This window comes from Rhinatrema bivittatum, chromosome 16 (genome assembly GCF_901001135.1).
Source record: "Rhinatrema bivittatum chromosome 16, aRhiBiv1.1, whole genome shotgun sequence".
Classification (NCBI taxonomy): domain Eukaryota; kingdom Metazoa; phylum Chordata; class Amphibia; order Gymnophiona; family Rhinatrematidae; genus Rhinatrema; species Rhinatrema bivittatum.
Window position 1 is genome coordinate 25,391,599 of NC_042630.1, and position 14,034 is coordinate 25,405,632.

At 46.6% G+C, this 14,034-nt stretch overlaps 1 protein-coding gene across 1 annotated transcript in view; it reads right to left on the reverse strand.

Annotated features, from left to right (window-relative positions):
• The window catches only part of LOC115077476 (immunoglobulin superfamily DCC subclass member 3-like), a 140,540-nt gene that overhangs the window by 47,679 nt on the left and 78,827 nt on the right, over nucleotides 1–14,034 (reverse strand). Inside the window, exons 4-6 of the mRNA XM_029579767.1 lie at nucleotides 2,888–3,018; nucleotides 2,669–2,806; nucleotides 2,240–2,398 (exon numbers count right to left, since the gene is read on the reverse strand). Of these exons, the coding sequence (XP_029435627.1) occupies nucleotides 2,240–2,398; nucleotides 2,669–2,806; nucleotides 2,888–3,018 (428 nt within the window). The remainder of the gene's footprint in view (nucleotides 1–2,239; nucleotides 2,399–2,668; nucleotides 2,807–2,887; nucleotides 3,019–14,034) is intronic.

The window sequence follows — 14,034 nt, forward strand, 5'->3', positions numbered from 1 at the left end:
AGGCAGCTGAATCCCCAGTTCCCCCAAAATAGCTGGGATGAGAGGTCCCAACTCATCCCTGCGAAACAGGCGAACCACCTTCAGGCCATCCCCGTCCCCCCCATGAGCCCCTCTGAGTCCGCCCTGAGGAGTCTCGGTGTCCCCCTCCACCCCCCCATGGGGGTTGAGAAGGCAACTCCTGCTCGTCCAGGTCCTTGGATTCCTCCGAATCCGAGGAAGGCTCAGGGTCAGGTACCGGGGTCTTTCGTCTGCGGTCGGGCGGGCGGGGCCCCTGCATTAGGAGGGCCCCGAGTCTGCTTTGAAGGAATGGGCTGGGATTCCAATGGAGGGGGTCTTCTCTTATGAGCCCTCCGGGTCTTAAAGGCCTTATGCATGAGCAGAACAAAATCCGACAAAAAAAGAAGACTCCGAAGAAGTATCGTCCATGTCCCTGGCAGCCGGATCCTTAACATTCAATGTGACCCTTGGCGCCGGTCTGCCCCCCTCGGGAGCTCCACGTTGAGGTGACAAACTCAGGGGAAGGTCCTCCTCCTCTTCTGGGGCTGCCTGCGGTCGCGTTCCCCGCCCCCGAAGAGGACAAAATGGCGGCCGCCCCCGGGAGCACCGACCCCGAGGGGTCCAAAATGGCGCCCGTTCCCGCGCTTGCCGGGAATGGGCTAGAGATCGCGGCAGGCAGCTCCCCAAATGCTCCCATGAGCGTTTGCACCTGCAGGACCACTCGTTTCTGTAGTACGGAGACCCCTTCGCCTCCGGAGACACAAGCACAAAGCCCTTCACGCGACCGTGCCGCAGGCCCAACACAGTCTTGGCATGGTTGGGCTGGCCAACAAATGTACTCCCTAACTCACCAAAAACGTCGTGAAAAAACGCCAAAGTACACACCCCACCCCCACCCCCGCGAACGGAAGGGCAAGGGGAGAAGAAGTGAACAAAATAAAGAAACTTTTTTTTTTTTTAAAGGTACCTGTCCAGCTGCCACCGGTCCTGAAGCCACTGGGAGGAGTGAACCGGGCTCCCCGGTATCACCCCCAGTGAAAGGGTGGATCAGAACACGGGTCCTCAACCCCCGACACCCTGTGCCTCTGTAACCGGGAGAGATGGTCCCCTCAGGACCTGGCAACCTCCCAGGAGGCAAGAGACCCTGACCAGCAGGAACACACTGCGGTCGGTCTCCACTAGCTTTTTAAATCTTTTTTTTTTTTTTTAATCTAAACCCTAGACTAGGCCCCACCAGATTGTAGGCTTGGCGCGTCCTCCACCTGCTGGAGACAGAAGAATACTGCCAGGCTGTAGGTGGCACTAGCCTATATGAGGCGGAGTTTGTTTTGTAAACTTCTGTCTCCATCTGCTAGAGGGGGGGACCAAACCCAGGAGTCTGGACTGATCCGGGTATGTACAGGGAACTGCAGCTGCTTCCTTCTTTACCAGCTTCCCTCTGTGCAATCTGAACTGCAAGGGGCAAGCAGTTTCATGAGACCACAGGATCCTGTACAATTTCTGTTGCAGAGGAAAGTCAGCAGAGGGGAAAGCAGGAGCAGCAGCCAATAAGTGCTGCTCTCCAATGCCTCCTGCTGGCAGGAGAACATCCTGCAGTCCAGGAAGGAAAGAGAAAAGGAGAATGCAGCTGCTGCACATAGGTGTAGGGAAACGCTGCTATAACACATTCCCTAGTATCACCTACTCTGTCTGCATTGTAAAACATATCCCACCTATACTATCTGCACTATATAAATACATGTCACGGAAAAATCTGTAGTTCGTGTTAGTGCGCGCTAACACAAAAATCGGAACCCACGGAAAAAAAAACAAACCGAACCGCAGGCAAAACTAAATTTCCTGCAGGGGTCCAAAAACGAAGCCTGAACTGATAGAAGTTAACAATGCACATCTCTACAATCTATGTTACTTAAATATAATACATCTTGCAGCACCATGTATACTGTTTGTGTGGAATAAACATATTATATCCCACAGCTCCACACACGGTATGTTGTCTGCTCTACTTCTCTCCCTTAGGTTCCCAGATTCTAGTGCAGGTCCCATAATGGCAAGTCATGGCAGTACAACACGGCACAGCAGAGAGGAACGTGGAGGAGGAAAGAGAGTGTCTATGCCACTGAATCAAGCCTAGGCTGTGGGACTCAGTTACTTTTTTGGGAGGGTTTTTGTTGGAGGAAATGCTGCTTTCACATTCTAACCTAGCTTTGTTTTATTTTGTTTTATTACCTTTCACACTCACCTTGCACCATCAGCATCCCTTGTGCAGTCCGGCGAACACGTGTGCCAGGTCTGTTGGCAGCACATACATAAACCCCTGAATGTTTCACAGAGACATCAGCGATCATCAGGTTACCTGTTCCCAGAACCTGGATCCCTTCTACACCTATTGAGCGTCCATCTGCAAGGAGAAAAGCATGAGGTCAGAATGCGGCTCTAAGCAGCCTGCAACAGTTGGGATATAAGCAGCTAAGTGGGACTGTTTCCTTCTGCCGGTAATTAGCATGTGATTGTAATGATAGATGTGGCGGCTTAAGATCTTACTTTCAGAAGAAGTGAGATAAATATATGGCTTCCTTTCTGCAATCTATCTCTGTCAGGATTTCTTCCCCCCACCTTATCACAGACAGCATCATGGTTTAGGTTCTACTATGTCCCTCCTCGTGCTTACCCAGCCGGCTCCAGGAGACAATAGGGCGTGGATTGCCTGTAGCAATGCATTCCAAAATGGCGGTTTGGTGTACTGTAAGGGTTAGATTCTGAGGGCCTGACAGGATCACAGGCTCCTGGTAAATCTTAGGAGCAGAAACTGTGGAAGAAAGAAAAACCTGAAATAGAAATATGTACATAATTTGTCTGCACACTCATCCCCTCAAGCCCTAAGACTTACCTATGATTGAGAGCTGAGCCTCCTGGCTATACCTGGTGTTAGCGGTGTTGCTTGCCACACAACGGTACATGCCCTTGTCTGTATGTTGCACACCTGTGATCTGAAGAACCCCTGCTGGAAGCAGAGTTAAACTAAAAAGCAGATAAGAGAAGAGATGTAATTAATATTGGGTAACATCTTATGCCTGGAGAAACCCTGAACCTGTCAAATGCTCCAACTATACTTGTCTGGCATGAGGCTGGGTGCAAAACCTGTGACACTATTACTAGAGAGTCACCAGCCAGGAGTCACAGTCACTGCACAGGGGCTGAGAGAGTGATCCACTGCCTTTAACATCTCCTCCAAACATTCATGGGTATCTGAGAGGAGCAAGTGATATTACAAACTGGAGAAAGGTAGGCCAGGCTACAGTAATCCAACCACACTTGTCTGTCTGTTGAACAGGTCACAAAATAAGATATGCCATGCTGGGTCAAACCAAAGTCCATCAAGCCCAACATTCTGTCTCCAAGAGAGTCCAATCCGAGTCACAAGTACCCAGAGTATCCCAAAAAATAGATCTATTCCTGGTTATGCAATCCCAGGAACAGCAATAGCTCTCTTTAGTCTACCTGGTTAATAATATGTTATGGACTTTTCCTCCAAGAACTTGTCCAAGGAGAAATTTCTACTTACCTGATAATTTCCCTTTCCTCTAATGAGGAGAGGCCAATCCCCACCAATGGATTATGCATCTCTGCCAGGAAATGGGGACGGAGTAAGAAGCTGTCACAGATATATAGTCCTGCCCTGACATCAGTCTGCCAGTATCCTCTGGAAAAGCCAAACTGCTGTCAAACTGATTAAATTTGAATATCATTATTAACAATCAACCACTCATGCTTCCAACCAATAAGGAACACTGAGCTCAGCCAAAAGAATAAACTTATTCACTAAATTGAGGGGCTAGATAAGCCATTTACCAGTCTTCAAACAAATAGCAGGAACAACACTCTGCAATGTCCGCACCAAAAAGGCGAACCAAATATAAATATGCAGCAGCCGAGGGCGGGTCGAGGATTGGCCTGTCCTCATTAGAGGAAAGGAAATTATAAGGAGAGTAGTAATTTCTCCTTCCTCTGCATTCAGGTAGGCTAATCCCCACCAGCAGGCTGTACCAAAGCTACTCCCGAACAGGGTGGGAGGTGCCAGGGGTCCAGTCAACACCACCTGTGCAAATGTGGCATCCTCCGAGCTCGAACATCCAAGTGGTAATGCTTGGGAAAGGTGTGCAATGACAACCACTTCGCTGCTTGGAAAATCTCAACAGGCGACAATAATCGAAGTTCCACCCATGATACCGCCCTCAGCCCTCATTGAATGCGGTCTAATCTGCTTTGGCAAAAGAATCTCTGCAGCCATGTTAGGCAGCCATAATGACCTCCTTAACCCAATGGGTTATAGTCGCCTACATCACAGGAGCACCCTGTTTGCCGCCACCATGGAGCACAAACAGGCGATCAGACTTCCAGACAGATTTAGTAACCTCCAAGTACCGCAGAAAACATCGCTTGATGTTCAAGGTACGCAAAAGACGATACTTTCATTTCTGTCCCTGTCCAAGATAGGCAGGGAAAAGGACTGATTCAAATGAAAGTCTGAAACCACTTTTGGCAAAAGAGAGGGCACAGTCCGAAGCTGTACCGCTCCTGGAGTCATATGCAGAAAGAGCTCATGGCAAGAAAGGGCCTGCAGTTCAAAAACCTAACGTGCGGAACAGATAGCCATCAGAAAAACTATCTTCAAAGTAAGCAGCTGCAAGGAAAGATCACGCAGTGGCCGAAAGGTTGGACCTGCCAAGAATTCCAAGACCAGATTAAGGTCCCACAAGAGGCAGCGGAAGCTGCAAGGAACTGGGACACATTGGGATGGGAAGACAAATACCCACCATTGACACGCCTCCTATAACAAGCGAGGGCTGCCACTTGAACCTTCAAGAGGTTAAGGGCCAGATCTTTATGCAATCCATCCTGTAAGAATTCCAAAATTAAGGGAATATCCATCTTGAGAGGCTGAGAACCTCGCTCACTACACCAGGCCTCGAAAACTCTCCAAACTTGACAGAAGGGATAGAAGGTAAAGCTTGTCTATTTGCAGATGATACTAAGATCTGCAACAGACTAGACACATCTGAAGGAGTAGAGAGAATGAAAAGTGATTTAAGAAAACTTGAAGAGTGGTTGAAGATTTGGCAGCTGGGATTCAATGCCAAGAAGTGCAGTCCTGCATATGGGGTGCAGCAATCCAAGAGAGCTTTATGTGATGGGTGGTGAAAGACTAATGCACACGGACTGGGAGAGGGTCCTTGGTGTGTTAGCATCTGATGATCTGAAGATGGCAAAGCAATGTGACAAGGTGATAGCTAAAGCTAGAAGAATGCTGGGCTGCATAGAGAGAGGAATAACCAGTACAAAAAAAGAGATCATAATGCCCTTGTACAGGTCCTTGGTGAGACCTCACCTGGAGTACTGCATTCAATACTGGTGCCCGTATATCAAAAAGGATAAAGCCAGAATAGAGGCGGTCCAAAGAAGAGCAACCAAAATGGTGAGGGGTCAGCACTGGAAGACTTATGAGGAGAGGCTGAAGGATCTGAATATGTACATACTGGAAGAAAGGAGGTGCAGGGGAAATATGAAACAGACCTTTAGATATCTGAAAGGTTTTAATGATACACAATCGTCAAACCTTTTCTGTTGGAAAGAAAATAATAGAACTAGGGGTCATGAAATGAAACTCCAGGGAGGATGACTCAGAACCAATGTCAGGAAATATTTCTTCACAGAGAGGGTGGTGAATGCCTGGAATGCCCTTCCAGAAGAGGTGGTGAAGATGAAAACAGACAAGGAATTCAAAGGGGCATAGGATAAACACTGTGAGTCCCTAAAGGCTAGAGGTTGGAAATATAGAAAAGAGTGCATGGGGGTAACTAGGGGTAACTTGTTGATGTGGCAATTGCTACCCTTAATTAAGCCTTGATACTGTTAATGTAAATCCATCACTGCTCTCTGCTTCAATGGCAGTGAGAAAAAGGGAATTGGATTCAGACAGCAACCAACAAGGGCCCTGACTTTTAAGGTTTGGGAAATAAACATGGGGGTAACTAGCTGATGCAGCACTTACTACCCTTAATCACTAAGCCTGATACTTTTGATGCAACTCCAACATTACTCTCTGCTTTCACGGCAATGGTTAAGGGAAATTGGATTCAAACAGCATCTGAGGGTCCTGACTTTTAAGGTTTGGTAAACTGATAAGCATGGGAGTAACCTACACAGTGCAGCAGATATTGGTATAAGCTTGCTGGGCAAACTGGGTGGATCTGGTCCTCTTCTGCCATCATTTCTATGCTTCTATGTTTCCATAAGCCAGAGATGGAGAAAATGTCCTGGCCTGAAGCAAAGTGGAAATAATGGCAGGCAAATAACCATGTTTCAACAACCTAGCCCTCTCAAAGGCCAAACCGTAAGACAAAATCGAACCGGATCTTCGTGTAAAATGGCTCCCTGCCACAACAGATCCTTCTGAGGAAATAGCCTGAGGGAACTGCCCACCAGCAGTCTCTGCAGATTGGCATACCATGGCCTCCAGGGCTAATCCAAAACCACCAAAAGGACTGTGTTGCTTGACTTGCAAACTTCTGAACGATCCTGCCTATCAGAGGCAATGGTGGGAAGGCACACAGAAGGCTGCCCCTCGGCTATACCTGAATGAGAGCATCAATGCCCAGTACTTTCGGGTCCATCTGCGACTGAAAAACCATGGAACCTTTCATTGTCAGAGATCACCAGCAAGTCTAGGTAAGGGCAACCCCAGCGCTCTACAATGAGCTGAAAGCCTTCATCCGCTAGTTCCCACTCTCTGGAGTCCAAGCTCCTCCTAATAAGAAAGTCTGCTCCGACATTTTCCTTTCCGGCAATGTGAGAGGCGGATATGCATAGCAGATGTTGCTCCGTTCATACCATGAGTGCATCTATCTCTTCCAATACCTGTAGACTCTTGCTTCCGCCCTGATAATTGATGTAGGCCACCGTTGTTGTATTGTCCGATATTATCCGGTCCGCCCGAGCCTCTAGGTGCTCGGCGAACTGCAAGCACGCTAGACGAACCACTTGAGCTTCCAACCGGTTGATGCTCTACTACCGCTCCTCAGCATTCTAGCAACCTTGCACCATCAAATCCTGAGAATGAGCCCCCAAAACCAGGAGGCTCGCATCTGTTGCAAGCACTAACCAATACGGCGTCACCAAGGAAACACCCTTCCAGGGATGATTCGCCTGTAACCACCACTGCTACTGGGTGAACACCTCCAAAGGCGGGAGAAGTCTCACCTTGTGGTCCTGAGACTGCGGGTTCCAGCAGGAAAGCAATGTATGTTGAAGAGATTGCATATGAGCTCTTGCCCAGGAAACTATTTCCAATGTGGCCGCCATCAAACCCAGGACCCATAAATAAGTCCACACTGTTGGATGAGCAGCACTTATCAGGGTGCAAACTTGAGTAACCAACTTTTGAATTTGTCTCTCCGGCAGAAATACTTTGTCCTGATTCATATCAAAGCAAACACTGAGATACTCCAGTGTCTGAAACATCTGTAAGTTGCTCTTGGATAGGTTCAACATCCAGCCTAGCTCCTGTAGTAAGGAGACTACTTTGCAAGAAGCACGGAGACTTTCTTTGGCACTCTTGGCACGAATCAACCAACTGTCCAAATACGGGTGCATCGGAATGCCGCCCTTGCACAAGAACTCCACTACCACTACCATGACCTTGGAGAAGGTCCTGGGTGCAATGGCCAGCCCAAAGGGCAAGGCCTGAAACCAATAATGGCGACCTAGATGGGCAAACTGTAGAAACCGTTGATGTTCCCAACGAATGGGAATATGCAGATATGCCTCCATCAGATCCAGAGACTGCCGTTATGACAGAGCTTACAGTTTCCATTCAGAAATGAGTGACTCGCAAATGATGATTGACTCCCTTGAGATCCAGGATGGGACGAAAAAAAACTTTTTTTTTCATGGGTATGACAAAATAGATGGAATAGCAGCCCATATTTTGCTGCGATTCGGGAACGGGAATCACGGCCTTCAGGGCTAACAGTCTTCTCGATTTAGCATCCACTGCTATCCTCTTCTGAGGGGAGTTGCATGGAGATACCATAAAGGCATCTGGAGAAATGCGAAGACATTTTAGAGCACAGCCATCCCAAATCACTCCGAGGACACATTGATAAGATGTGATCTGGGCCCACCTGTGATAAAAGAGAGAGGCGCCCACCTATCTCCTGCACCAGGAGAGCCCGCAAATTTTCACTAAGCAGATTGAGAAGCTCCACTTCCAAAGCCCTCATGTTTCAGAGGCCTTCTGGGGCGAAAGGACTGAGACCTACCGAAGGGAAGGGATCTCCAAGAAGAAGCTCCCATATAAGGACGAAATTGCCTATAGTCACAACAGTAGCCACTTGCCCAAAAGGGCAGAGAAGCCAGCTTCTTATCCTCCAGCAAACGAGGGATCTAGGTTTCCCCCCATCTATTTGCCATCTTTTCCAACTCCCAAACAAAAGGGAACCCTTGAAGGGCAGCTTGGTAAAACTGGACTTAGACACAGTGTCAGCCGACCAATTACACAGCCACAGCTGCCGTCTAGCTGCTATTACAGAGCAACTCCTCTGGAGGCTGTGCGTACCAGGTCACATCCCACATCAGCCAAAAAGGCAGTCCCCAGTTCTATCATTGAAAGGGCACCGCCAGAGTCTTGCAAAAGAAACAAGGTAGTACAAGCCACCAAAGCACAACAAGAAGCAATCTGCAAATTCATCCCTATGCCTCAATGGTTTGCTTAAGGATAGCCTTAACCCTCCTATCAAGAGCATCTTTAGAGCTGCCCCTCCTTCCACCGGGATAGTGGTTCATTTAATAACCGAACACACCATCGCCTCAGCTTTTGGAAAACACAACTGCTCTCTGGCCTGCAGCTCCAAGGGGAATAAACCTGCCTAGGCGCACCCCCCTTTAAAGGTCACCTCTGGTGCACTCCATTCAAGGTCAATCAATTGTTGAATAGCATCCAGGAGGGGAAGAAACATGAAGCCTTGAGTAGGGTGACTAATATGGGATACTTCTTCTCTACATCCAAAGAATCACTCCTAGCTACTCCAAGGGGCTTCAGAGTCTGAGAGATCAGACCAGGCAACTCATCTCTATGAAAGAAACGGAGAAGAGTTCTATGTGGCTCTAAATCCAGGGGAATCTCCCCTTCCTTAAGAGGGGAGCCACCCAAATCATGATCAGTGTCATCTTGATCCACATCAACTTGAACACTGTAAGGATGCGCAGAGCCACGGCGTTTGCCCATGGTGGCAGATGCAAGGAAACTTCGAGCATGAGATCCTGATTTAGATGGTATTACTGACTCAGGACGCCCATATAGAAAAGTCTATAATCCCTGGAAAAATTCCACCCAGGAAAAAGATGGCGGCTCCATACCAGGCCCCATAGGCCCCAACCTGACATCCTGAGAGCGAGTCTACCCTGAAGACGACTCAGCCAGTGGATCAATAGAAGAAGCGGACACCCGTGTTGTGTCACGCTTAGCCCCACTCCCCTCAGACCAAGGGGATGGACCATCGATGGCAAAATTAGAAAGACGCAAATCTCCTCCAGGATCTAGCAGCACTAACACAGGTTTGTAGAAAGCTCCAGCTGTATCGCCTTTATTTATTTATTTTTTTAATTTGTAAGTTTATTAAGAGTGTAATAAACAGAAAACAGTTACAAAAATGAGTTCCGTTGTACATTTGTTTAATGCGATTGTAAATACATAATAGCAACAAACCAACAGAAAGGAGTTCCTCGCTAAGTATATCATGACTGTTGTGCATATCAATCCTCTGAGTAGGAACCACTTTATGATCAACATCTGCTAATTAGAACAGAAGTAATATCTAAGTAATACACCCTAAATTTTTTCCCTTTTTCCCTCCCAAATCCCTGTGCTCAAATAGACCATAAAGCATAGTTTTTGTAAAGAAGTATGATTCATAAAAGAACTCAGCTCTCTCCCATAATCAGGACCGAACCAAAAGGGAGTACTGTCCTCTTACATCTTTAGTTGGGGTTTACCTCAGTCCTTCCCATGCCTCAGTTCGTCCCAGGTGGGGCAAGCTTATCAGGAAGTAACACGGCCAGCCCCAAGACCATTATTTTGCTCAAGGGACTGCCAAATAACATAAGGATCCCAAACTTTGTGGAAAGCAAGAATGGTTTTCTGTTTACACACTGTGATTTTGCTTAATTTGTATAGAAGGGAGACTTTCTTCTGTACCTCAGATAAAGAAGGAACATCAGGGTACCCCAATATTTAGCTAATACACATCGTGCTGCAACAAATATATAATAATTCAAGTGTTTAGAGTGAGGTACTATCATGGATTCAGATACATTCAACAATACCTGACAAGCAGTATAGATCGTATCTAAATGACTCATCTCTGATAACCACTGAAACACTCTCTGCCAAAACTGTTGAATAATGGGGCACGACCACCACATGTTGATATAAGATCCTTCTTGTTGACATCCCTTCCAGCATAACCCTGATTTAGTTGTATATATTTTGTGCATATGCATAGGACTATAGTGCCAGCAGTATAGCATCTTATAACAATTTTCTTTTAATGAGGATGTTATCAATCCCTTCCCCAAGCCTTGGTAAATAACTCGCCATCCCTCCGGTTCCAATTCCACTCCCAAGTCTTTTTCCCATGCCTTAGCGAAATGGGGTTTCGCCAACGGGTCCGCTTTCAAGAAGCCATAAAGTTTTGAAATAGCCTTAGTCACTTTGTTGGCTCCCCTACATAGCCCCTCAAAAATGGTTACCCCTTGGTGTAAACTACACCGTACCTGTGGAGTAGAAAATGCCGAAGCTGTAGATACTGAAAATATTCATAGGTACCTAATCCATATCTACTAAAAATATCATTGAAAGAACATATCCCCTTTATTCCCCAAATTTGTGCTAAAGTGTGGATCTGTTTAGCCTTCCAAAAAGCATAAGCTTTTGAGTGGAGCCCCAGTTTAAAATCCAAATTATAAAAAAGATAGGATTGTGGAAAGTAAACTTTAGAACCCATAAATTTCCTTTTCCACTTATCCCATATAACAAGGGTATTTACCATTGGCATTGAAGTCATACCTAGTGGTAACCAAGTAGATCGCGGTTGCCAGATGAGGGCTTGTAAAGGCATATCGCCCACCATTGCCTGTTCCAATTTTATCCGAATCTTGACTACTGGGGTCTTGTGCCAGTCTAATATAGCCCGTAAATGGGCCGCCGTATGGTACCATAGTAAATTAGGGACCCCTAAACCCCCCTGTCCCTTTGAGAGGTACAATATTTTCCTGGATACTCGGGGGGACCGTCCCCCCCGTATAAATTTCTGCAGTCTTCCCTGCCAGCATTTTAGCTCTATTTGTGGTACTGTGATCGGTAAAGTCTGACACAGATATATTAGACATGGTAAAATATTCATTTTAGCACCACTATCTTGCCCAGCCACGATATATGGTATCTACTCCATTCCTCCAATTCTTTGTAAATCTTAACCAGTAAAGGAATATAATTCAAATTAAAGAGATCGTCTAAGCCTCCGAGATAGATCCCCAAGTATTTTATCTTCCGGGGTGGCCATTTGAAGGCATAGGCCTTCTGCAGATTTGTTGCTTGGGCAGAGGGGACTGAGATATTTAAAGTATCGCCTTTATATGGCATGCAGCACAAATAGCTAAGCGCTTTGACTTCTTTGGCACCTGTACCATGGTTAGCATGCCGTCAATACACACGTAGTGGAAAGTAGGCATTTAACTATGCCCACAGTTATGCGCTCAGCAAAACGTCCAAAATGCACTGAAATACACACACACAGGCAGGTGCACGCTTAACTACACAAACAGTTATGCATGTAGGAAAACACAGAAACATAGAAATGACGGCAGAAAAGGACCAATGGACTAGCCAGTCTGCCCAGCAAGCTTCCTATGGTAGTATCTGCCACACAGTGCAGGTTACCCCCATGTGTCAGTCAGTTTTGCTTATGGACTTGGCTGTAGAAGCAGTCCTGTGTTTTTTTCTTAATGTCTGAGCATCAGTACCCCAGTCTGTATAAAGTCATGGCTCATGTTGGTTGTCCCTGAATCCAAATTTCTCTTTCCTTTCAGCCCCCACCCCTCCTTCGAAGCAGAGAGCAATTTTGGAGTTGCATAAAAAGTATCAAGATTTATTTGGTTAAGGGTAATAGCCACAGCAGCAAGTTACCCCCATGCACACTTTCTTCATTTCCTTTAGTCTTGACCATAGAAGCAGTTCTATGCTTTTTCCCTTATGTCCACGTAACAGTATCCTAGACCATGGAAGTTGGGGCCCTCGGTTATAGTCTGAATCAAATTCCTCTCATCCCCCTTCCGTTTAAGCGGGGAACAATGTTGCACTTGTCTTAAAAGCATATTGGTTAAGAGTAGTAATCTCCAGTTATCTCCCTGCACGCTTATCTCATTTCTATCTTCTAGCCTTTAGAGATCCACAGTGTTTATCCCATTCCCTTTTGAATTCTTTGACTGTTTTCTTCTTCACCATTTCCTCCGGAAGGGCATTCCAGGTGTCCACCACCCTCTCCTTGAAGAAATATTTCCTGACGTTGGTTCTGAGTTGTCCCCCCTGGAGTTTCATTTCGTGAACCCTAGTTCTATTGTTTTCTTTCCAATGGAAAAGGTTCGAAGACCATACATCACTGAAACCTTTAAGATATCTAAAATCAGTGAAATGCGCACAGAAACGCACAGGTACACATGCGCAAAATGCACTCAGCAATGTGCACAAAATATGCACAAAGTACACGCACAATGGGGAATGCAGATCTAGGAACGCACAGACGTCAGACACAAAAAAAATGCAGAAAGGTACCACCGATGCCTACCTCGCGGCCCAGGAAGGAATCCTGAGTGTGAGGCCTAGCCAAAAGGCTGCTCAACTCACTGTGCCTGATCTGCTGCCACATTCACAAAACTCCCCAGAGACATGAGCAGGAGAAGCTGAATGCCGAGAAAAACTTGGTAGGAAGTAACCTCATTAACTCCACTCTCTTATTTTTTTTTAACTGAAAACTTTTACTTCAGCCCAGCCCTCCCTGGCTGAGAGCAGGAACGGGTTCCCAGCTGTGGGAGGAGAGGGCAAAAGCCTTCACTGCCGAGCTTCTCTCGGTCTGCAACTGCTACATTTTTTTTTTTTTTAAGTCCATGCCAGAACAGGGCTACCAGACTAAGGCCCTCAACTGAGGGAGGGACTCAACAGTATCACCTCAGGAGGCAAGAAGTGCTATATAATTGGCCTGTCTATCTTCCATTTTTCTTCTATTTCTCCTTTATTATTATTATTTTTTTCAAAGGCAATCCCCAGAAGGGAAATGCATGTCCACCATCTGCTGGAAACGGAGAATACTGGCAGGCTGATGCCGGGGCAGGTCTATATATCCGTAATGTCAGCTGCTTACTGCGTCTCCATCTGCTAGCAGAGGTGCATAACCCACTGGTGGGGAATGGCCTGCCTGAATGCAGAGAAAACCTATTTTAAACCCCGCTATGCTAGTCACCTAGACTACATCATCTGGCACCTGGGTGGTGACCTAATATGGAACCCAGCACTGTGTATCATTAGTTGGGATTATTTTTCCCTATAACTTGCAGTATCTGGTTTTGCTTATAACATACCACAAGCAACCGAGCTGCAGCCAGCATTCAGTCAAACTGTAGAAACCCAACACAAATGCTGGAATAAAGTGATACAGTCCCGAACTTTAAATAAGTGTATAAATCCAAAGTTTCTTTTATTCAAAGGATGGCAACTCCATTTGTATATAATGAACACAATCTTTCATGCACACGGGGTCCCCCGACACGGACCCGTGTTTCGCCAGCGGCTGCGTCGGGAGGGATGCCCACAATTTTTATTACAGGAATTCTTAGACGGAGTTCATACCCGGAACTTATGAACTCCGTCTAAGAATTCCTGTAATAAAAATTGTGGGCATCCCTCCCGACGCAGCCGCTGGCGAA